The sequence below is a fragment of the Ambystoma mexicanum genome, chromosome 14, assembly GCF_040938575.1.
Source record: "Ambystoma mexicanum isolate Mex_15411 chromosome 14, UKY_AmexF1_1, whole genome shotgun sequence".
NCBI lineage: Eukaryota > Metazoa > Chordata > Amphibia > Caudata > Ambystomatidae > Ambystoma > Ambystoma mexicanum.
Genome location: NC_090940.1, coordinates 37,282,953 through 37,308,067, shown reverse-complemented (window position 1 = coordinate 37,308,067; position 25,115 = coordinate 37,282,953). Strand labels below are relative to the sequence as shown.

General features: G+C 48.2%; 1 protein-coding gene and 1 pseudogene across 1 annotated transcript in view; both read left to right on the top strand.

Moving 5' to 3' along the window:
• ARHGAP5 (Rho GTPase activating protein 5) overlaps nt 1-25,115 on the top strand; it is a 513,384-nt gene that overhangs the window by 468,459 nt on the left and 19,810 nt on the right. The window contains exon 6 of the mRNA XM_069638466.1: nt 13,072-13,177. Coding sequence (XP_069494567.1) covers nt 13,072-13,177 — 106 coding nt within the window. The remainder of the gene's footprint in view (nt 1-13,071; nt 13,178-25,115) is intronic.
• On the top strand, nt 16,773-18,058 carry LOC138527514 (KAT8 regulatory NSL complex subunit 2-like; annotated as a pseudogene).

Sequence of the window (25,115 nt, the reverse complement as noted above, 5' to 3'; positions counted from 1 at the left end):
AAATATCAGAATGTACTCGTACCAATGGGACCTTTCGGTGTTAATCGGACTCAACAGAGGATGATGCAGAGCAGGGCAGATTCGCATACAAATATTATGCTTCGGCGCATAGGCTATTGCATCGCTGTGCGACACCTCCCACAGTATGGCACCTCCCTCCCTCATGCAGCCTTCCAACCCCTCCAATTATTTTCTGTGCACAGATGGGGCAAAGGCACACTTATTCTGTGACTACATTCTTTCCCCTCTGGTTTGTGCCATGAACTTCAAGGTTCATGGGCTGTGCATCTTCTTACTTTGAAAGACCTGCACGCATTATTTGGCTCGTCTTCCACAAGGTGTTTGACCTCTGTGCAGTCTGTGGAACATGCTGCCACACAGCGCTTTTCCACAGGCCACTGCGCTCCGTTCAGATAATTTATGAGGAAGAAAAAGGCAGCATGTGAATGTTTGCAACTGAGCAAAAAACTGCTCCCCATGAAGGGGTTCCACATTCTCCACACCAAGAGGTCACGAAAAATGCAACAAATTCCACCTATGAAACAAACGTCCTCAGTTAAAGGTATCTTGTTTTTCCCCCTGGAGAATCTTGGGACAGTATCTCAAGACCATGCAACTTTTCTCTTCACCCCGGCCCTCCCTCCCAGCCTGTTCTGAGAGATCCCTTAAGTTAAAATACTTGAGTTTGTTTCCCCTACAGAGATTCAGGAAGGGCTCTACTATGATGTTTTTTTGGTTGATCCTAATAGGGTAGGAACACATAAGGTCCTGGGCCTGTTGACTTCTCACAGGGTCCAAACCTGAAGTCCAATATGGACGCTGGCACCCAAGCAAGCCTGAACCGGCCAAGACATCAGGCCCCCCACTTGTGCACCCCAGTGGGAGGCCGGCTGATAAGGTTCATCAGCAAGTAGAGAAACGGCACCACCGACAGTTGGGTGCTGGATGCTCTTGCCCAGGGGCACACCTTGGAGTTCCAACGCAAGTGTCATCGTATTCCGCTGGTTCCGCGTCAGGAGCAGCACACCCCAGAGCTTCTAGAATAGGTAAGAGCCATGCTGTGAAAAGGGGCTATAGAGCTGGTTTCCCAACGGCTATGGGGCTCTGGAGGCTATTCCAGATACTTTCTAGTCAGAAATAAGACTGCGGCTGGAGGCCCATCCTGGACCTACGGCATCTGAACAAATTCTTAAAGGCCCAAAAATTCAGAATGGTCACGTTGCAACACTTGCTGAGCCAACTGGTGAAAGACTTCTTAACGTCGTTGGACCTGGAGGACGCTTATTTCCACGTCCCCATTCACAAGAAACCTCAGATTCCGCTGTTTCTTGGTGCAGGGCCAGCACTACCAGTTCAAGGCCCTACCAATCGGCTTGAAGTCGGCGCCAAGAGTGTTCACGAAATGCCTGGCACCAGTGGCGGTCCATCGAAGTCTGCAGGGCATACACGTATTCCTGTACCTGGACAATTGGCTGATGCGCACCAGCTCGCAGGAGCTGGCCAAAGAACAGGCATACAAGACCGTTTGACTATTGATGGATTTGGGATTCTGTCAACTATACGAAGTCCTGCTTAGCGCCATCACAGAATGCAGTGTTCCAAGGCGCCAGACTCGATACAGCATGTTGCCTGGCATCGCGCTTGGAGGAGAGGCTAGCAGCCATGCAAGGAAAGGTGCAACGGCTGTCGTCAACGAAGACTGCCATGGTGCGGGCCATCAAGTCATTACTGGGCATGCCATCCTGCATCTACCTTGTCCGTCTCTGCAGGTTGCAGAGGCAACCCCTCCAGGAATTCCTGGACACCTGTTGGATACAGGTGTCTGGAAGCTTCACGGAAAAGATCCCTCTCAACGAAGAGTTCCGACAGGCAATAGGGGTCCGCACCAATATTGCCGAAGGCACAGGATTTCAAACTACCCCAACACCCCATACCAGGAGATGATCACTACAGATGCCTTCCTGGAAGGTTGGGGAGTGCACCCCGGATGTCTGCATGACAGAGGCCTGTGGCTGCCAGAGGAGAAAGATATGCATATCAACATCCTGTAGATACGGCAGTGTTCTGGGCCCTCAAGTCGTTCCTACCCTCTCTGAAAGGCAAGGTGGTGAGGATCTTCACAGACAACACCACCACTCTGTTCTACATCAGGAAGCAAGGAGCACTCTATCCCTGGCGCTCTCCATGATAGCGCAGTACTTGTGGAACTTGGCCGTCGGACAGGAGATGTTCTTTGTCCCTCTTCACCAGGCAGGAGTCAAGAACACAACGAGCAGGAACTTGGTCAGGATCAGGTGGACCGCCTGTTCATCAAATGGGGCAGATCGATCTGTTTGCTACGTCAGCGAACTCCAAATGCCATAAGTTTGCCAGCAGATTTCACCAGCCGTGGGAAGAGCTATTTATGTACGCATTTCCTCTGTTCCCTCTGCTGCTACAAGTCATCAACACACAGACAGTGTCATTGCAAGATGATACTCATCCCGGCGAGGGCGGGACAGATTTGGTATCCAAACCTTCTCAGTCTATCGGCGGTGCCTCCAGTCAAGTTGGTGCTGGTTCAGGATCTTCTCACCAGAGAGGGAGGCTCAATCCTTCAACATGACCCAGGATTGCTGAACCTGAAGGCTCGGCTCCTGCCGCCTTAGAGTTTGGAGGTTGAGTTGCCAGTGGACGGCAGGGAGGTCCACGCCAAGGTCAGGGTGTCGTCGACCTTAAAGTGCTACGGCCGTAAGTGAAAGCGTTTGGCTATGTGATGTCTGTTGCAGAAGGCTTACCCCTCTGATGATCATGGTTCCACATATCCTTCCATACTTGCTAACCATGGCAAAGGCTGGTTTGACGCACGCCTCCATCAAGGTACATCTGGCGGCTATCTCCTGCTACACCTGATCCTCAGGAAGATCCTCGCTTTTGTCCCACACTCTTGTCAAGGAGTTTCTCAATGGATTTTTCTGATCTTTCCCGCCGGTGAAGGCCCCAGCGTGTGACCTGAACGTGGTTCTGACGAGACTCATAAGGGATGGGGGGGGGGGGGCTTCAAACCTATACATCAAGCCCTGCTCAAGTTTCTCTTATGGAAGATGGCTTTCCTTGTGGCCATCACCTCTGCCAGAAGGGTAGGTGAGATACAGGCTCTATCCTGCAAGCAACTGTACCTGACTTTCCACGAATTAAGGGTGGTAATGCGTACGCACCCCTTTTTCATGCTGAAGGTTCCGTTGGAATTCCACCTCAACAAGCCTTTGGTGCTACCTGTTTTGTTCCCGAAACCTTTGCTGCTGGTGGAAAGGGCCTTGCACTTGCTGGATGTTGCTCATGCCCTGAAGTTCTACATGACGTGCACAAAGAGTTTTCGGAAGACTTCACAACTTTTCGTGAAGTTTGGTCCAGTGAACCATGGGAAGGCCTTGACCAAGGCTTCCATTTCAAGGTGGCTCTCCGGCTGCATCACGCTCTATCATCGGTTGGCTAACTGACCGCTGCCCGGCCTTCCGAGAGCCCACTCTACCAGAGCGATCGCCTCAAAGGCGTCCTGTCTGGTGTGCCCCCGCTGGACATCTGCAGGACTGCTACATGGAGGTCCACGCACACCTTCACTACGTTCTACTGCGTCAACAGGGATTCCCGGGAGGTGTCCAAAGTCAGCCAAGGAGTGCTACGCAACCTGTTCGCTTGAGGTGAGTTTGTTCCAGAGGTAAGAATTATTTGCTTCTGTTGAGCCTTACCACCTCCTGTGGTTGTGTAATGTTGTACTGCTATGTATTCCTTATTCATGAGCATGTGAATCCATGCCAGACCCCATGCTGGAGAAGGAACAAGTTACTTACCTGTAACTGTTCTCCAGCATGGGTCTGGCATGGATTAACATGCGTAGCCTCCCTCCTACCCCTCTACGTCTCTTCTTGGTCATATTGCCACTTTACGTGCTACCAAATCTGAAGATGGCTGCCAGGGGAGGGGTTTGGGGAGAGGACTGTCATTGGATGAGGGCAGTATGACCCAGAGGACAGTTATTGGTTTAGATGAGAAATACAGTTTTCAAGCTAAAGTGAAACTGTGTTTTTTCTTTTACCGAGGATTCACAGCTTGACGACGGAATATTCATGAGCATGTGAATCCATGCCAGACCCATGCTGCAGAACAATGTTTACAGGTAAGTAACTTAAACATTTCATGCTTTTCTCCACTGCCCTCATGTTGCTCGCATTGGTTCTAGGGTCATGTCCTTGAACTTCCTTCCAACTGAGACTAGGCCAAAGCTCCACTTTGCCTTTCATATTCCCCTGCCAATTGCCTTTCTGATGTTCATTCGGTCATACCCACTCTTTTTAATTGGGGTAGCTCTTAGTCCTTCTTCCTTATATTTTCCTGTGTGTGTACCTGTTAGTTCTGTGAATGGAATCTCAAGCAGATCCAGCCATGTGTGGCACAAGACTTGTACCTTTTCTCAATCCTTTCATGCCTTAACTGCTGTTGCTCACACCTTCTGCTCACTGCATTTCACATAAAGAAATCAAGCATCCACCGTTTTATCCTTATTGCTCAGAAATCTGAGCACTGGTGCATTCATGGTCGCCCTCTCCCACGTAACATGGAAAACACCTATACATCCACCCAGTACAGTCGTAGTAAACAAAGCATGGTGTTCTACTATTCAAGATTCCGTAGCTTCCAAAATCAGCACATTGCAAAATAAAATTGAAGCCCAAAAAATAAATTAGGTCCCCCTCGCCGAGATAACCACATCATCACTCATAGCCAACATACCAGACTTCCACTTTACACCAGTGACTACAGATCAAGCACAAAAAACGATAGCCAGACTTAAACCCTCGAATTGTAAAGGGGACAACTTTCCTGCAAAACTAATCAAGGATTGTGCGTCATCCTTAGCACCCATTATTACTGATTTCATAAACGCCTCATTCGATACTAACACCATCCCCTCCAGTATCAAGGAAGCATGGGCCACCCCCCTCAAAAAACCCTCACTAGAGTCCACCATCCCTACTAATTATCGACCCATCACCACGGTGCCCGTTTTTCTGAAAATTATAGATAAAATGGCCTACACCTAAGTCCAAGCCCACCTTGAAGACAACAAACTATTAGGTGATAGACAATCAGGCTTCTGCCCTGGTCACAGTACCGAAACAGCACTGCTGGATCTAAAAAAACAAATGGACGCGGTCAGGGAATCAGGAAACATGTATTCTGCTCCTACTTGATCTGTCCGTGGCGTTTGACTTAGTAGACCAGAGCAAATGATGCCAAACATTTGCAAACCATTTTCATTTCTCCAAGGAAGCGACCCCGTGGATCAAATCCTTTCTTTCAGACCACACCAAGAGTAGCCGTAGGAGATACAATAGCTGACCCCCATCTCAGTCCCCCTGGGATTCTGCCTCTTCCGCCACGCTATACAACGCCTATACCAAATTACTCTTTGCAGCACTAGATGCAATGGGAATAATTTACATGAATTTTGCTGATGACACCCAAATACTTATCCCGATCTCAGGTAACTTAGAACAGGATACTATCTGTGTGAATAAAATATACGCCATCATCCAAAACTGGATGGCAGCAAATAGTTTATGCCTAAATGAGGAAACTGCGATCCTCATAGTAGGCTCTCCTGCCCGTTTAGCCAATCTTCTCCCACTTTACACCTCCATAGTCATCGACAAAACACCCATTCCAATCTCCAATCAAGTAAAACATTAGGAGTCTATTTACAGTCAAGTCTCACCATGTGCAAACACAGCATCCTTGCCTCAACCGCAGCCTATACCACCAAACTTATCACTCTAAGTCGCCCCTTCGTCACACAACAAAACTGCATCACACTAGCAAGAGCCAATATTTTACCTAAATTAGATCACTGTAACATACTCCTTGTAGGCACCTCGAAAGAAAACAAATACAAAATGCAGTTACTCCAGAACAAAGCAATAAGATCAGCCTTAGACTTAAGCCAAAGGGACCATATATCGCACCACAGGAGAGAGGCACATTGGCTACCCATCCAAGCCAGGCTACACCACAAAACACTTAGTCACTCATAAAGGTATCACTGGCAATGCCCCAACCTACCTCCACAACTGTTTAAACCGCAAAGTTACAACCAGATGTCTAAGATCCAATGCAAACTTACAGCTACATGTCCCACACTTTAACAACGCAAGAACAGGCAGCTCTAGCTTCACTCTAGCAGCCCCTAGAATCTGGAATTCACTCCCTGCCAATATCAGCAACAAACCCACACTGAATACATTTTAAAAAACTTCTCAAAACCTGGCTCTTTAATAAATACTGAGCACCAGGGTCCCCCTTTAAAATAACCATGCATTACTGATGTAAATACCGTATGTAACTGTTGTACCATTGTACATGTAACAACTAAGATTAAGTATTCATATTATTCATAGTATGTTACATGTAACCTTTAAGTCCAGCTTTTCCTGTAACTATGTCGTGATACCCTTGGGCTTGGGCGTACAACAAATGCAATAAATAAGCATATCCTCTTGTATCTTTTATTCTGATGCTTGTTAATCTGTTTAGAATCACATGCTGTGCATATGGTCCGACATCCAGTGGTAACCGCGGAGTATTGCATATCGGGAACCGAAAGGGGACGTTGGCATAGGCGTGTCTGTAACACTATCCCTATCGTGACGTGTGTAGTACCCAAAATCCCTCACGTGCCGAGGACCCTCAGATTGTTTTTTCCCACCCAGATAACTGGTCGCCCTATAGCGGAGCTCTTCCTAGAGACATTGTTTATCTTCACCGAATTGTCGGTTTATTCCCCGTTAAGTCACTTCGCCAATAACTACATCTTCGACGAAGACTACGGGGGAATTGCCTACGGCTGTGGATTTCGGAGCCTAAGATCCGGTGGCGGGATTGTACACGTGATCGGGCCCTCTGGCCGACCTATACAGGAGGGAGAGTGGGGTTGGGGTGGCCATATTGTTTAGTATGTCTTTCCTCCTTTTCCCTCTCTTCCCTTTCGGTCTGGTCATCCTTCCCTTTTGCTATGGAAAGGACTCCTTTTAGATTCTGCCCTAAGTGTGGGGTCAGATATCCTTGGAAGGACGAACACAGGACGTGTAATGCCTGTCTTCCCCCTAGAGCACGACGAGAAGCGGTGTGCGGCGTGCAAACTCCTTTGGCCTAAGACCCTTAAGGAGCGCCATGTAAAGCGGTGGGCTGCGTACGGTAGGTCACCGCCACCCCAGCCGAAAGTGACGTGGGTACTTGGGATGACGATACGTCCAACGCGGATGTTATAGACCTTGAGGCAGACACTTCTAGAGCCGCCACGCCCGTCCTCGACCCTTCCAGGCTCCACTGTGGTCTACCTACAGGGACCACACCCGGCGACAGGGGCGTACAAGCGCATCACACTAAGCACACAAATCCTACGCCAATTTCGACGCCTTTGTCGAAAAAGGTGAAATCGCCAACGGGACCGCCGAAGCCTTCGCCGGTTCCCCCGGATCGCTCTGATCCAAAGCCTTCCATGCATCCGCAGCAACGTATTGCGACTGGGCAATCAAAACTAACCAAGGGCGCTACTCCAAAACCTACACGCGTCGAAAGTCGGGAACCCGACGTTTCGACTATTGCCAAGGCCTCGGTAGGTCCGAAAACTACGGCTAGGCTTCTACCCGGAAACCCGACCGCTAAGCCACCTGGTGGCGCGGACGGTATTTCTACTGCCGGCAAATCATCAGAGCTTTTGTCTCACGGCAATTCGGTTACTATCCAACGAAGCATCGGAAGAATCGCAGTGGCGGTGGACCTTATTCCGGTTCCGCCTAAGGTTATGGGTCAATCTGCGGAAAAGGTTTTGGCGGATGGGATTTCCGATGAGGCGTACGTAGATAGTCAAGAGCCTCTCTCCGACACCCTTAGAGGTTCCCATCGACGCCACAGCGTGGAGAACGTGCTTGCATAGGCCCGTTTGGGTCCTCTAAATGGACTACAGAAAAATGTGAGGGTTGTGTGGATCGGCTGGAGCGGATTATCAGTTCTTCTGATCATCCGCCCCCGAAAAGGGCTCGGGTAGATCCTAACCCCCAAATTCAAGTAGATCAGCCTCAGGTTTTCCAACAAGAAGACATGATCCATATGGATACTTATAGAGACATCTATAATGAAGAAGAGGAAGCTTCCTTTCTCAAACTATGAGGAGGATCAACAGGATACGACAGACAACTGGGAGGAAATCCAGCAGGAAGGTGAAAACCCTTGGACACAACAAGATCAGGACTCTGATATTTTGTGCCTAGATTCTCCTCCGTCCACTCCGGCTCACCAGGCCTCCCCTCTGGATGACCAAGTGGCTTTCAACTCCATGTTGAAAAAAGCAGCAGAATTCTTCAAAATAGCCACTCAAGAGGCGGTACCAAAGCAGGATTTCATGGAGGATATTAAAGAAAAACCTCTGGCGAGTCAATCCTTCCCCCTTAACTCTGTTAAATGACGGGTGGTTTCCTCTTTGGTCACACCTGCTGAGACACGGGCAGTGAACCAGAGAGTCAAAAAATTATTTCGGCCTTCTCCTACCGACCCTCTGTATATTAAAGGGAACGCCATCCCAGACTCACTGGTAGTGACTACCACGCGAAAGAGGGCAAGCGGGTACCCCCTGGCACGGGAGAATCACCACCGGACAAGGAGTCTAAAAGGTTGTATTCCCTGGGCAAACGTGTCACATAAGCAGCTGCATACACCATTCGGGTTGCTAATAATACTGCGTTATTAGCGAGCGATGCTGATGCCCAATGGAACTTACTTCAAGAAGGCCTCCAGGAGGTTCCTGAACCCGCCAGAACGAAGCTTCTTGCCAGTGTTTCGGAGGGAAAACTGGTTAACCAGAATGTGGTGAAGAACACCCTGGACACTGCAGAAACAGCAGGCAGGTCTCTTGCACAAGGTACTCTTCTGAAAAGACACGCATGGCTGCGTACATCGGGCTTCAAACCTGTGACTCAGGCCTCCCTCATTAATAAACCCATTGAGGAGTCTAACCTCTTCGGGAAAGCAGTTGATGAAGCATTGGAGACGGCCAAAGAGGAGCATGAGACTATTAAGTCTTTGCAACAAATTACACAAAAACCCTCCTCCCAGAGGGGTAACAATTCTCGGCGGTCCTTTCGAGGAAAAGCCTGTGCTGGTCAGAACAACTACGGCACGGGTAACTTCAACACGAATCAAGCATCCGGAAGCCCTACTTACTACCCCTCAAGGGGTCAAACGCGGCAAAGGCCCCAATCCCAGAGGAGCCACAGCCTCTGGTCAGAAATGACCACCAAGTCCAGGTCCCCTCCCATGTCTTCCCCGGTTGGGGGGCGATTAACATTTTTCCTCAAGGAATGGGAGGGGATAACTTCCGACCAGTGGGTCTTAAAGACGGTCGCCCACGGTTATTGCGTGGAATTCGTCCAACCGCCACAGTTCAGACCGCCGCGTTCACAGCGCCTTTCACCGGACCATCTGGAGATCCTGATCCAAGAGGTGGAAGCACTGCTGGGAAAGGACGCCATAGAAGCCGTCCCTATTCTTCAGGTAAACAAGGGTATTTATTCCGTGTACTTCCTTGTACCCAAAAAGGATCTCGCCATGCGTCCTGTTCTGGATCTGCGCCCAGCGAACAAATTTATAAGACCCCAGAAGTTTTGCATGGTAACACTGCAGGAGGTGATCCCATTGCTGAAACAGGGGGACTTCATGGCAACATTGGATATGAAAGATGCATACTTTCATATTTCAATGTTGCCAGCACACAGAAAATACCTAAGGTTCATGATCCAGGACAAACAATACCAGTTCAAAGTACTCCCCTTCGGCATCGCCTCAGCGCCAAGGGTGTTTACCAAAGTCCTGGCAGTGGCAGCAGCACCCCTGCACAGACTATCAGTCCCAGTTTACTCTTACCTCGATGACTGGCTCATTACGGGGGACTTGTTCAACGCTTGTTTTTTCGAACACCCAAAAAACAGTAGATCTCCTCTTCAGCCTGGGTTTTTCAATCAACGAGAAAAAATCCAGCTTAGTCCCCAGCCAAGTAAAACAATTTCTGGGAGTGCTAATTCGGACGGAAAACAGCCTTGCCTTCCCCTCCAGCGAGAGGGTTCAGAACATGCGCTCTCAGATTCCTCAATATGTAGCCAGTCGGGAGGTGACGGTACGCGAAGCGATGCGTTTGCTAGGGATGATGGCGTCATGTATATACTTGGTTCCCCACATGCGGCTCAACAGCCAGTGGTGTCAGGCCAGCGGACAATGGGAAGAGCTGTTAGTTGTCTCGCCAGCCCTCGTTCTCTCTCTCTGCAGTGGTGGTCAAGAGAAAACCTCTTGAAGGGGAAAACCTTCACCACCCCTGCAGTGGAAGGCACTCTCACGACACTCATCTCTCACGGGGTGGGGGGCTCACATGCTTCAGCAGACAGCACACGGAGTGTGGTCCCCTCAAGTAGCGTCCAACCATATAAACTTACTGGAACTACTAGCGGTGTTCAAAGATTTGAAAGCCTTTCAGGTGCACCTGCAGGGGAAGACAGTACTGATCCTAACAGACAGCACTACAGCAATGTATTACTTGAACAAACAGGGGGGCACTCACTCCCCAGGGCTATCCAAGCTGTCCCAAAACATTTGGATATGGGCTCTCAAACACAAGATGTTTTTGTTGTCCCAACATGTTCCAGGGGAACTCAATCTTCTGGCAGACGTACTCAGCAGAGATTTTCCTCTGCCAGAAGAGTACGAATGGCGACTGCGCAAAGACATTGTATCCAATGTCTTCGCAGAATGGGGTTTCGCGTAGATCGACCTGTTCGCTACTCAGGAGAACGCCCAATGCCAAGACTACGCCTCCAGGTACCCCCAGAACCGATCCAAGGGGAATGGTCTCTGGATAACTTGGTCGGGGAAATTTGTCTACGCTTTTCCCCCCCGACACCCCTTCTCAGCAAGATGGTGCACAAGATGCACCAGGAACCAGTCACCATGATACTGGTGGCCCCCATGTGGACGCGCCAACCCTGGTTCGCTCACCTGATGGAAATGTCCCTCTCCCCACCAGTCATGCTGCCCTGCCCGTACAACGTGTTGTCTCAGGACAGGGGGGGGAGACCCTACACCCATGCCCACAAACTCTAAATTTAGCAGCCTGGCTCCTGAGATCATAGAGTTTGGACACCTGCAACTCCCTCAGAGATGCATGGACATACTCGGGGAAGCGAGAAAGCCTAATACACGTTATTGCTATGCCAGCAAATGGAAACGTTTTGTCATCTGGTGCAATTCCAAGGGCGTTAATCCCATTGATTGCTCACACTCACACATTGTGTTGTATCTAACCCACCTGCTGGACTCGGGGTTAGTCTTCAGTTCCCTAAAGGTTCATCAGGCTGCTCTGTCAGCCTACACCACATCACAACAAAAAGTATTGTGGTGGAAAATACCAGTAATTAAAGCCTTTATGGAAGGGGTCAAGAGGATTTATCCTCCCATCTCTCACTCAGCCCCTGGGTGGGACCTGAATGTGTTTTTGACCAGGCTCATGGGAGCTCCCTTCGAGCCTATGCATAAAGCAAGTTTGAAAGATCTGACTTATAAAACGGCCTTCCTAGTGGCTATCACTTCTATCAGAAGAGTTAGCGAACTACGGGCCCTGTCTATATTAGACCCCTTTGTTACACTCCACAAAGATAAGGTAGTTCTGTGCACACATCCCAGGTTTGCACCTAAATTCATTTCAAAGTTCCATGTGAACCAGTCAATCGAACTACCTACTTTCTTCCATCCAGAACCCCACTAACATGGCCAAAACAAGCCTTCACACACTAGACGTGCGCAGGGCAGTCATGTTTTACCTGGAAAGAACTAAACCACTAAGGAAGACTAAACAATTCTTCGTTTCAGTGGCAGCTGGTAGAGAAGGGGATCCTGTCTCTAAATCAGCGATTTCAAGGTGGATTGTCAAATGCATCACACTGTTACACTCTTGCGAAGAGAGAACTGCCCTTTAAGCCTAGAGCACACTCTACTGGAGGCACTGGGGCATCCATAGCATTCATTGCAAATGTTCCTCTTGAGTCCATTTGCAAAGCGGCAACCTGGAGTTCTGTACACACCTTTACAAAACACTATTGCCTGGACACTCATTCTAGGTCTGATTCTCAGGTGGGACAAGCAGTATTGAGACATATTTTCTCTACGGTTCCTTCTCATAACCCACCTCCAACTCCGGGTACTGCTCGCTAGTCTATGCACAGCATGTGATTCTAAGCAGATTAACAAGCATCAGAAGACATGCATTACTTACCGTAATAGCATTTCTGATGATTGTATCTGCTTAGATTCACATGCGCCCTCCCTTCCTCCCCGCTCGCGGTGGAAGGAACATAGACTTCTTACTACTTTATCTTTATGTACTCACTCACTCTAGCCTTGGGCTCCCTCATGGCAGAAAAAATACAATCGGAGTGACCTCAGCACGTGAGGGATTTTGGGTACTACACACGTCACGATAGGGATGGTGTTAGACACGCCTATGCCGACGTCCCCTTTCAGTCCCCGAAAGACAGGATGCAATACTCTGAGGTTACCACTGGATGTCGGACCATATGCACAGCATGTGAATATAAGCAGATACAATCATCAGAAATGCTATTACGGTAATTAATGCATGTCTTATTATTTGTGCTGATGGCTATGCGTGGCTTCTACCTTCATTTATGTAGCCCTTCCTCCTCCCTACATTGGTTCTTTTGCCTTTAGACTATTTGCTGGACTCCTTTTCCCTTTAGGGGTTCTCTTCATGCCTCACTAAAAGACTACAACTTTCTCTTAATTTGGTTTTATTGTCCTTCTGTGGCTTCCACTAGGTTTCTGCCAATGGTATTTTTTCCCACATTTTTTTTAAAACCTCTCCTCCTTGGATCTCCTTTAACGGGGGGGGATGTTATCTGAGCAGGCTGTCGTTCCTCAGCAGAATTCTGAATCCGATTTATTTTCTATATCATAATGTTTTTGTTCTTCCTACAGAGATTGTAGATAAAAAGGAGCGGCTGAATGCCCTGAAAGACGTCTTGAAGAAGTTCCCAACCTCCAACTTTGAAGTCTTCAAGTATATAATCACTCATCTGAATAGGTGAGGCACCGCATTTGCTCATCTTCTGCCAACTTCTCCTTGGCACTGGTTGGGGGAGGGGTCTGTTGATTGCTGCTTTTTATGTGGTGCATGTTTTCCTGCCTCTGCTACTACTTTAGACATTTTACTGATTGTAAATAGAAGCTGAAATCCTCAATGCGAGGCATCCTGCCGGTAACCTCACCTGCATCTGTATGTGCGAAGGGAGCTTCTCGCCACGAGGAAGTGAAAAAGGTTGTAATTGTTCGAAACAGGATAGGATGATGAGGTTCGATAAAGGGTAACGGGAGTTTGGGGGGGGGGAGAGACAGTCTACCTGTATGAGTTGTGGGGAAAGGACAGCGTTCTCAGGAGTTGGTCGAAGGTGATGTAGATTCATGCTATGGAGTAGATTGCCATCAGCAGTTGCAATTTGTGCTTTGTATACATTATATGGTAAACTAAGACCCCAAATTCATTGCATCTAGAACGCGAAAAATGATTTGTTTGAAAGTTGTTGTAGACCCATATTTAATGAGGGAGCCCAAGTTGGGGTAATCTAAGCTTCTGCCAATGACTTGCGTCCCCTAGTCTTCTTACAAATTAGTGTTGTTTGACCTAAACTGTGTCCCTCTGCAATCCTCCCCCAAAATCCTCTCATTCTAGAAAGGCAAAGCTCCAAGACCCATGAACTATATCCTGCCACAAATCTGTCCACTGCTCACAGCTAGAGGTCAAATGCTTTGCATCTGGTTACGGAGCTTCTGCTGCTGTACTTGCATCTTGTGACGACAGGGCTCTGTGTGGTCTCTACAAAAACCTGCTTCTAGACATGCCAGTTACAAGCTACGTGGACCCTCTACAAACTCCTGATCCTGGTGAGGTCTAGATTTACGGCAGCGTATCCCATACGCAGTGCCACTTTTAGAAAAGACTGTATAAAAGCCATGTGCCTTCCTAGTGATTGGTTCAGCTCTGCATCCATTCCTATAAACACATAGAATTGTCCTGTCTATCGCACACAGAGGGTTCTTATATAATCTGTTATAATGACCCTTTGGTACAATCCCGTGATTACTACAGATGACCGCAGAAGAAATCTTTTTAGATATGAAGATCTACACCTCTCCTTCGATTTTCGGTTGATCGCCTTATTGCATACTTCTGTGTGTTACTTCCTATGACATCTCTTTTGACTATGAAGATATTGTTTTCGCTTGTTGATTATTCATGATTAAACAATATCGACTATAGACATGCCCAGAATACCTACAACACAAGCTCACCCCATACGTACACAAGAGAAACCTGAGACCAGGCACCACACTCCTTGTCATCCCCCCCTTCAAATTGACCAGGATCGGGAGTTTGAGGGGTCCTCCTTTTCTGTCCAGGCTCCCACAGTATGGAGCACGATTCTCCTCAGCATTCGCTGCTTAGAGAATCACCTTGGTTTCCGGAAGGCCCTCAAGACCTGGCTCCTCCCCCGAGCATCCTCTGCTTATTACACCTGTCAGCTAGTCTGGGGCAGCAATCAGACCCTCAATTAAAGTACTGAGCAACGCAAAGAAAGGACCCCAGCAGAACACAGGACAGGCACAAACTAAACAAGAAACCTTCCATGGTACTAGTGTACGTATCACTCTCCATGTCAATGGAAGATAGCCGCAGACACGGCCACTCACCTGCACTCCTCTGCAATCACACGCTACTTAAAGACACATCGCACAACACCTCTGCCGTTGGAATGCAGCAAAGTCCCATGCCAACAGTAAGTCATAGTTCAGCATTTTAAAGCGGACACCCAAAAATCGGGCTTATTTGTGTTTGGTCTTTAAAATGCAGAAATATGACATGGAACCAAAATCAGTCTCCTTGACTTGCATACTCTTCCTGTAGCCTGACGGAACCCATCCACAAGTCTGCTCGATATGGATCAGAAGCAGGACTTGGCCACCCCTACTTACCTTTTGAAATGTCTAAAATGCACACAAGCATTCTATACTCCCCTGACTAATCTCCCATTCCACGACTTTGGTCTACCAAGGGCGTTCAACCAACAGCACTTTGGGCCATACCAATGGGAATACACACTATACAAATGCCCTACTTGAATTTGTATACACCGTCTATTAATGTACTGTACATTTTATCTTTTGTACATATTACCTGTTCTAGTTTCCACTACACTTGTATTAAATGTTGTTCACAATAACTTAGATTGTGTAGGAATCCTCTTTGTGTGATAGGCAGGAAAATTCTGTGTGTTCATCTGTATCCATTCCTAGCAGTCGTGTTGCGCATCCGGCTATCATGTCCGAAGGCTGGGAACAAAAGACTGACCTTGCAGATTCAAGGCCAAGAAGCGTGCAACTGCAAGGTTTGTATTTTGTTCCCGGACCTTGTCTGCTCCTTTGGGTCCCCCAACTCCGTCCTTAACTTGTGGGGGTTCACCCCCCACTGTACCCTGCTCTCCACTTACCTGCTTCAGGCTCTGGCTGCCTCCATTCTCCATCTGCAGTCTGTGTAGACGGAAACCGATGCACAGCATGTTGTGCTTGAGTATGGTACCTTTTTGTGCCTTGGGCTTTGGTCTCTATGGCCTATAGAGCGAGTGAGCTCAAAGGGTACTGCTCTTGGCTCATGGTAGCATGGGTACATCCCAAGAAATCATTAATATGCCACTTGATTGGGAAAAAATGGTTTGACAGACAAGTAAATGAAGCACGAGAACAGTAAAAGAAAGAAGACAGGATATTCAGATCTCTAGTAGCCCTTTCATGTAGACCAGCATGAAGAATAGGCATCGCTGGTGGAAGGGAACAAGGAATATCTAGTGTTTGCACCAACGTTATAGGTTATAGTGCAGTCGCAGCAACCTTTGTCGGTTCAAGTCCTAGAGCGCATCATTCCATCTTTGTTCCCAAGAATACCTTCAGAGCAGGAAATGGAGAACATTCCTCCTGTTTTATTTGAAACTTTGGTGGAGCTGTTGGCTGACTGTAGAAGACCAAAAAGGCCTTTACTCTGTTCCAGTGCCATCTCCACGTTCACCATTGGTGAAAAGGCCGAGTAACTGTGCTTCAAATTGAATAGAGGAATGTTGTCCTTGCAGTACCAGAAACGACTGCTAAAAGCTGTTTTGACTGAAATTCTGTCCAGTCGAAGAGAGAAGCCTTGTATTTAGTTAAGTGTGACGTATTGTCTGAAGCGCATAAATATGGGAATCCCCCAGAATGATGCTGGTAGACTGTTGTGTAGATGCCTCACATCATACTCCCCGTCCCAGTTAGTGATGGAATCTGTTGTCTTCACTTGGGACATCCTCTTCATCAGCCTCTCACCACATCTGGCAAGGAAGATTAAGCCCTGAAGGCACAAGACCTAAGTAGTCTTGCGGGAGGTTTGCTGCGGATGATGGTAGGGAAGAGCGCTGCAACTAGAGACAGGTTGAAAAATCGAGGATCTTTCGTGGCCCAGTGACTTGGCTCGAAGAGGAAGTGTAGGACCCATAATGATAGGAGCGAGTCTCTGTTGCTAGGGTGAGGTGAGCTCATTGTCACCGATTCCAGAGACACATGAAGGCACTGGCCAGGAACAGTCCATAGAACCGAGTATGAACAGGATCCGGATCCACGTGCTGCCTCCCAATCGGACACGTCCTTCTTCACCTGCCCGGATTCAAGAGCCCCTTACCTACTGGATGGCTTCGACTACTGCCTTAAGCACATCCTTGAAGACCGGAATGCACCTTTCAAGCAGTGTAGCTACACAAAAAATGTTCGACGATGCACATATGCTGCACCCAAGCCAGAGAAGAAGGATGGTGTCTCGTTCTGTGCAGAGCATGCCCGCAGAAATGCTTTGGCTCTTCGTGCCCAGTTGAAGAAAACGAATCCTGGACCAACCAGTGAATCCCTGTTGTGTCAGCTGAGCTCCTATAGTAGGACTGACATTGGCTCCCAGAGCCAGGAGACTAGTCGAAGTGAGGCCAGCAGGTTCTTGGATGAGGACAGCTGGAGTGATGGGGAGCAGGATTTACTATCTGTGGATCAGACCTGGAGGGGAGACCCTGACAGCGAAGCTGATAGCATTGACATTGACCAGGAGGAACCCCTAAAACATGCTGGAGTGTACACAGCTGAGGAGGTGGCACTGATCATGCGGGAGAAACTAATTTGCTTGCAGTCTCACTACATTGACCAGTTCAAGCGCCAGCAGCACCTTTTAAAGGAGAAGTGTCTCTTTTTGCACAGCTAGAGTGAAGATCTGGAAATGTTGGGGTGCAGCCTCCTAACTGGCCCAGAGGGCCTTTCATTGAAGGAACGTGAGAATCTGAAGAGACTGAAAGCCCTTCGACATTATCGCCAGCGCTATGGTGTTGAGGCCCTTTTGCACCGGCAACTGAAGGAGCGCAGGATGCTGGCAACAGAAGGATCTTCTCAACAGGTGCACACTACCCGCTCTAGTCAGAGGTGCCTTGCGTTCGTCAATGATGTGCGATGCCCTCAAGCTTGTCTTCCAATGACCAGGCATTGTCTTTCCCATATTTGTCAGGATACTAATCGGGTTCACTTCAAGCTCTGCCATGGCTCGGAGGTAGTTCCGTGCAATAGGGCTGTCCATGTTGGTCTCGCTGAGGATCCTGCCTGCGCACTACATACACAGCTGCCACACCCGATGTACAAACCCGAACAGGTGCTCTGTGCCCCAGAGCAGCTAGATGTAGTTCCTATGGACCTCTACCTGAGTACTGCTGAGCTTCAGCCCAGTGAGAGCTTGCCTTTGGAGTTCAGCGATGACCTTGATGTTGTAGGTGATGGCATGCAGAGTCCCCCGTCTCCTCTGCTCTCTGACCCCTCCACAAGGCCTAAGGTTTGCCTCAATGTTGGCTTCTCTTAAGGAACACAGCATGCACAATACCCTGTGAGGGATGTCGCAGACGTTACACGGTGGTATCCCTTGGAAACCATGAAGCAATTTTTATTAGGCTTTTCAATGCAGAGCAATTGGTGTGCACAATGCTGAAAACTGCACCAGGCCAAGTGCTGCATGAACAGGGAAGGTGTTTTTGGCCTGCATTTTACTTCAAATTCTTTGCTCCGGGTGCAAAGGTTATTGCAGATGCTCCTGTCATCGTAAGCAAACTTGTCAAGTGCGCATACTCCCATCAAAGGGATTTCTCGGTGCTAGGCTACTGCATGTGGTAGATCAAGTGGTGCGCTTCGTGAAGGGAGGAAAATAACGTTTTCTGATGATTTATGGACAGAGAATAAGAAAGCAGGACCCCAGAGAAGGTTGGTTCTATTCTCTGGAGCAAGAATGGCAAAGGCTCCGACGTCTTTCTGGTTGGATGAAAAGTGAGGAATTTTTGGATTAGAGGAGCAAAGAAATCACGAGTAGACCTTTTTAGGAGACATTTGGACAGAAATAATGGCTCATGGGAGTAGAAGCAGTGATGAACGATTCCCAAAATTTGAAGAGAATCCTGTGACGCATATGCAGCCAATGAAGTCTCATGAAAATGTATGATGGTAATCCTATTTCTTGAGACCAGGACTGAGTGACAACTTTTTTTTTTTTTAGTAAATTACGAGTAAAGGCTGAGTTGGGTAGCGCAAGATGGAGGGCATTGCCACAGTCCAGTCAGGATTGGACTAAAGCAGTCACAGCAGGGTTATGAGAGGTGTTAGTGAGAAAAGGGGAAATATGACAAAATTTGCAGTTGCTGTAAACCAGAGCTGTCGGCCAACTTGGAAAGAAAAACGGATAAAGCATGAAACCAAGGTTATGTACAGAGGAAGAGTGATGGAGGCAGGATGAGAGCAGCGGCCAGATTGATGGGGTTCATACACATGGGGAGGTCCCAACCATTTTAATTTCGTCATTTATAGAGCACCTTCGCCAAGGTGCTTTGCATAACCAAAAAGGTGCAAATTATATGCTCTGATGAAAAGAAGTAAATCGGGAGGAAGGAAAGAATAGTAGAAGATGTGCCTTAAGGTGACTGATCTCTGGGAGGGAGAAGGGCATTCCAGAGTTTCAGGGCCAGAAGAGAGAGCGTGGAAACTTGAAGGAGCACAATGTCATGTAGGAGGAGAGGAGATGGAGTTGCTGAGAACGAAGTGCCCGAACAGGCATGTGAGGCGAGATGGAGTGGAGGCGGGGGGACAAGACCATGTTAAAATTTAAAGACAACCAAGAGCAAGTGGAAATGGAGACGAGAGAAAAAAACTAACTTTTTAGACGCGATCAAGGGGGTAATTTAAAGAGAAGACGGATAGCGTAGTTGAACATGGAGCAGAGAGGGGGTGAGATGAGAAGCAGCAAGGCCAACTAAAAAACCAGAGCAATAAGATAGGCGTGAGAAAATAATTTTTGCAGTATGGAAAGAGAAAAGGGCAGACTTACCTAGATTAAAGGGGTGGAACAACTAGCTTTAGCAGTAAAGGCGATGTGATGTGAGAAATTAAGATCCAAATCCAAGATCACGCCCAGGTTATCAGTAGTAGAAGATCGGGGAATAGAGAATGGGGGAAGAGATGGAAGATAAGGGGACTAAGGGAGAGGGAGATGCACTAGGAAGTCAATCATTTCAGTTTTGGAAGGTCTAAGGGTAAGATGGCGAGAAGATATCCAAGATTGGGTCTTCGAGAGGTGGCAAGCAGTGTGAAGATTCGGAGGAGGAAAGAGAGAAAGATATGAGAATAGTCTGTGTAGAAATGGCAAAGGTGAAAAGGAGTGATAAGCGAGGTGAGAGGGATGGTGTAAATAGAAGGGGCCCCAAGACACGCCATAGAGTAATGGAATGGGAGAAGTGTTACCGAGCAAGAAACCGTGCAAGTCTGAGAGGGAGAGAGAGGAATGAAACCAGTCAAGAAAGAAGAGTAGGATGATCAACTGTGTCAAAAGCTGCCGAAAGATCTATAAGAATCCAGATAAGCTCTGTCTAATCAGAGTTCAGCTTAAGTGAGTTGGGGGCCCATCCAGTTGGATATTGCAGCCCTAGAGCCTGAAAGCAGGAGTGTGAGGGACCTAGTTCCCTTCCAGACAGTCGGGGGAGGGGGGTGGGAGGGGGCCTGGTATCACTGGCATAAGTAAAGAACTTGAATCTAAAGGATTCTATGAGCAGAGGGAGGCTGAGCCTAAATATTAAATGAGAGGAGATGGAGTTACCCTGGGGGATAGTGTTGATGACAATAAGAAAAGTGATCCAGTCATGGGTGGAGCAAAGGATCCCTTCCACATTGACACGGTCGATGAAGATGGAAGGGTCAACCATGCCAAATGCAGCAGTGATGAAGAACCAGAACCATTGAGCCACAGATCTGTGATAAAATGGAGGTTGTTAAAAATGGCCTTGCCCTACTGTCAGAGGGTGGAGACATGTACGCTTCAGTGACGTTGAGTTGAGTGAAAAGCGCTTCTTAAATTGTAGCTGGGACAGGGTGATTGCGCAGTATTTGGAAGGTGAGAGGATCTGACCATGTTCTTTTTAGCACTGCTGTGTTAATGTCATTTTTAAGGGCATCTGTGACTATACCTGTGGAAAGAGAAGGCACTCTGCACAACACTTCTGCCGTAATAATGTAGTGACCTTTCACAACAAATTAGAACTGCACACATAATTGACTATTTTCTTGCACACCGCCCTGCTTATTTATCTACTGTACCTCTCTCCACCCATACACATGCCAATTAGCTATGGGTGGCTAGCAGGGACTCTGCCAAACCCTCATAACCTTTAATGGCTATTATGCACACACGCATTATAGGGTTTATAGTGATCAGGTCGAAAAAATAGCATCGACAAACAAAAGCATCGAATACAAACCGTCGAATGCAAAAGCATCCACAACCTATATTTCGAAGGGATTGTGTCCTCCGACATATTCCTTATCTTTGATAATACGTTTCCAGCTTGCTGGCCTCGGAAATTTGTTCTGTAGAGGGCGCTGCGCGTCGACGTCCGCCGATGTCCCTCGACGGCCACCGTATCGGTGCCGACGTCACCATGCCCATAAATAGCCACGCGCTGCGTCCGTTGCTCAGTTCCGTTTTTCCGCGCTTCGTGGGGCCTCGGAACGTCGTTGCTCAGTTCAGTCAGGTTTACTATCTATTTCGACTCGAATATTCCTTATCGTTCTTGATGGCTTCTTCATCAGAATCGACGACGCCGCAATCCGGCTTCAAGAAATGTCGAGACTGCAGTAAAAAAAATTCTATAACTGATCCACATAGGGTCTGTTTATGGTGCTTGGGGTCCGAGCACCATTGTTCGGAGTGTGAGGACTGCATGTCCATGACGGCGAAAGCCCTGAAGGAGCGAAAGGGGAAACTCGAGAGAGAGGTAAGTCAGCCAAATCCTCATCTAAGGTTTTGTCGGCTGAGTCGAGGCATTCGTCTCCTCGCCATCAAAAACACGCCCATTCTAGATCTCGAAGCAGCTCCCACCATTCGTCGAGATCTTAGACACTCAAAAAAGAGACGTCGAAGGTCCCATTCCTCGTCGTCTTCTGTGTCCCCAGAAAGAGTGTCCTGTCCCACCAAACCGTTCTCAAGCTGAGTGGGAGGAATTCGGAAAGAAAATGTTTAGCGTCTTCGAGAACGCGGTCTCGACCCCCTCGAAGACAGCTGAGGGTGATACCCCGGGTGAAAAACCCAAAAAATCAAAACGCAGCGAGTCGCAGCACCCGGCGAAACATTCCACCCGAGAGCGCCATGAGCCATCGGGTAAGAAGGCACCGTCTTCAACGCTGTCATCGAAGGTTCCTTCGACGCACGGATCGGTGCCATCGACGCTGTTGTCGAAGGGTTCCTCGATGCATCGGTCGATGAACTCGACGCCATCGTCGACGCTGATGAAAGAGAGGACCCAAGGGGCTTCACAGCCAACGGTGATTTCAAGGGCCTCCGGCACGATGCCGAGACCGCTGTCGATGCCCTCGAGTGGGATCCCGATCCTCTCGAGTTCTTAGAGACCCCTTCCAGTTTTTTCGACGCCGTTTTCGGCACCTTTGAAGCCGGTTACATCGGCGTCGACGACATCGACATTTTCTCGTCCAATAAAGACGAGTTTAGCTCCTTCAGCCCTAGAGATGGGCTTTACTCCATTTCAGAGATCAGAATACCCTGGTCTTTCTTCAATTTATGAAGAAGGGGAAGACTCTGACCAGGAAACATTTGGGTTACAAAGAACCACACTGCCTACTGCAGAGGATTTCACCTCTGAAGAAAGAAGGGTGAAGGAACTACAGGAGTCACTTCATGAGGCAAGTGGACTGGACACTTCCCCCAGAAGTGGAATTTGTAAAGCCAGACCCAGGGGAACATGCCGAAACACCATTTAGAACCCTGATGGCAAGGATAATTGAGTTTATGGGTTGGTCTGCGCCTTCACCTGTTTTCCAACAGGATGATCTAACAGATATATTGGACAAAGGCCCACAGGAGGACCCGGTGGTCCCCTTCCATGCAGCCCTACAAAGAAAAATTGCGTCCAATTGGGAAACTCCCGAAGTTATCCCAGCAGTCAATAAAAGATTGTCGACAAAGTTTAGGGTAGCGGCTGCTGACCCTGAATACCTGTCAAAACACCCTACCCCAGAGAGCCTGATGGTTCAAGCGGCAACTTCATCCAGCAGTAGGACTGCTTACCCTACTGTCCCACAGGATAGGGATGACAAGAGGTACGACTCTATGGCAAAGGTCTTCTCTGCCTGTAGTATGGCGTTGAAGTCCATCAACGCCACCTGTACGCTCGCCAGGTTCAGTCACACACTATGGGAGTGTGCTTCATCAGCGGCTGACTGCATACCCGAAGTAGAGGAAAAGGAACCCTTCCTTAACATCATTAAAGATGGCAAATATTCCATGTGCGAATCACTTCAAACGGGCATCGATTCCGCTGACAGTATCAGCAGTGCCATGGCGGCAAGTACAACAATCCGCAGGCATGCGTGGTTGCGAAAGTCGGGCTTTGCCCCTGATGTACAGGCCAGACTTTTGAATATGCCCTTTGATGGCTCTTCATTATTCGGGAAAAAGTCTGATGACAGTCTGGAAAAGTTAGACTTCTAAAGCAGCAGCAAAATCCTTAGGAGCTGCTATCTGCCAAACTCCTTTTCGCCCCTCAGGAACCTCTGGGAGAGGTAAGTCCTTTCGCTATTATTCCGCATTCGGGAAAGGCAGAGGACAGCCGGCTCAAAGAGGCCAAAGGAGATCCACCCGAGGTGGACGGGTCAAAAGTACTAAGACCGCAGCAGCAGCAGGTGCCTCTTTACCCTCGGCATCTGCATCAGCCGCCCCCAAACCACTCTGAGGCCTTCATACACAAGACACCTGTAGGGGGCAGGTTAACTCACCATCTGACGGAATGGCAGGCTATAACGTCAGATGCTTGGGCGTTGGAGACATTTGCCCAAGGTTACTGCCTACCCTTTCTACACATCCCTCAGAGTCATCCACCGGGGAACAGCTCCCTAAAAGTTCCAGATCCGCTCCTCGTGCAGGAAATTATGGACCTGCTAGAGAAAGGTGCCATAGAACCGGTACCTGTAGCGGACAGGGGCTGGTACTCCCCCCTACTTTCTCATACCAAAGAAGGACGGAGGACTGAGATCCATCCTGGACTTAGGAGAATTGAACAAGTTCCTCAGGAAGGACAAGTTCAAGATGGTAACTCTCTCTCAGATCCTTCAGGCCCTCCAGCTCCAGGACTGGCTGGTATCGCTGGACCTTCAGGATGCTTATTTCCATGTGCCAATCCATCTCAAGCACAGGAAATACCTGAGGTTCGCAATTGGCAACTCTCATTATCAATTTCGAGTTCTGCCATTTGGGCTGACCTCCGCCCGAGGGTCTTCACCAAGCTGATGTCGGTAGTGGCGGCGAGTCTAATCAGGGAAGGGATCCACGTCTATCCCTACCTGGATGATTGGCTGATCAGGGCCGTATCTTCGGAACAGGCCCAGACCCAGCTAGATTATGTCTGCCTCTTCCTTCACAGACTGGGCTTCTCCCTCAATTTAAAGAAGTCACAGATCATACCATCTCAGAGACTCCAGTTCATTGGAGCGGTCCTGGACACTTCCCTGGGAAAAGCCTCGCCACCAGAGGTGAGGGCTCAAGATATTCTACAGATGGTCACCAAGTTTTAAAATGCCCAGCGTCTCCCAGCCTTTGACTTTTTCAGGTTGCTAGGCCTCATGGCAATCTGCATCTTCCTTGTGCCAGAGGCTCGCCTGAGAATGAGATCTCTTCAGTGGGCACTGACAAGTCAAGAGAACATCTTGAAAGGAGAACTGTTTTGGCAACCATGGCCGGAGATAACAGTAGTCACAGACGCCTCGCTCACAGGGTGGGGAGCCCATACCAACGACTTGACCATCAGCGGTCGTTGGTCTCCATCGGAGTCCAGACTACATATCAACCTATTAGAGCTGAGAGCAATCAGACTAGCGCTGAAAGCTTTCCTGCCATCAGTACAGGGGAGAAATGTCCTGATAATGACGGACTCACAATCAACTTAGAGAGACTAGAGGTAATGTTTTCTATGACCAATAGTGAACAGCCCTCTATAAACAAAACTTTTAAACAATACACAATGTTCACTCGGTCCCTTGCTTCCCCAAATCCATAGCTGGTTGTACCTTACTGTATGAGATTAATAACCATTAAATTCTTCTCATAGACTACACCACATTGTATCAAAAATAGTTATTTATTTTCCATATTTCAACAGTAAAAAAAACTTTTTATCTTTTTTTCACAGCTCCAATTTTTTTAGAGAGTTGTTCAAATAGTATACCAAATCACAATATCTGCAACACTGCCATACATTATCGCTGTGTACATTTAATCTTGTGTCATTTGACCATTTAACATTTTACAAAATTCATTTCTTAACCTGGATCTACAAGATGCTTACCTCTATCATAAAGACAAGCAACTTAATCCG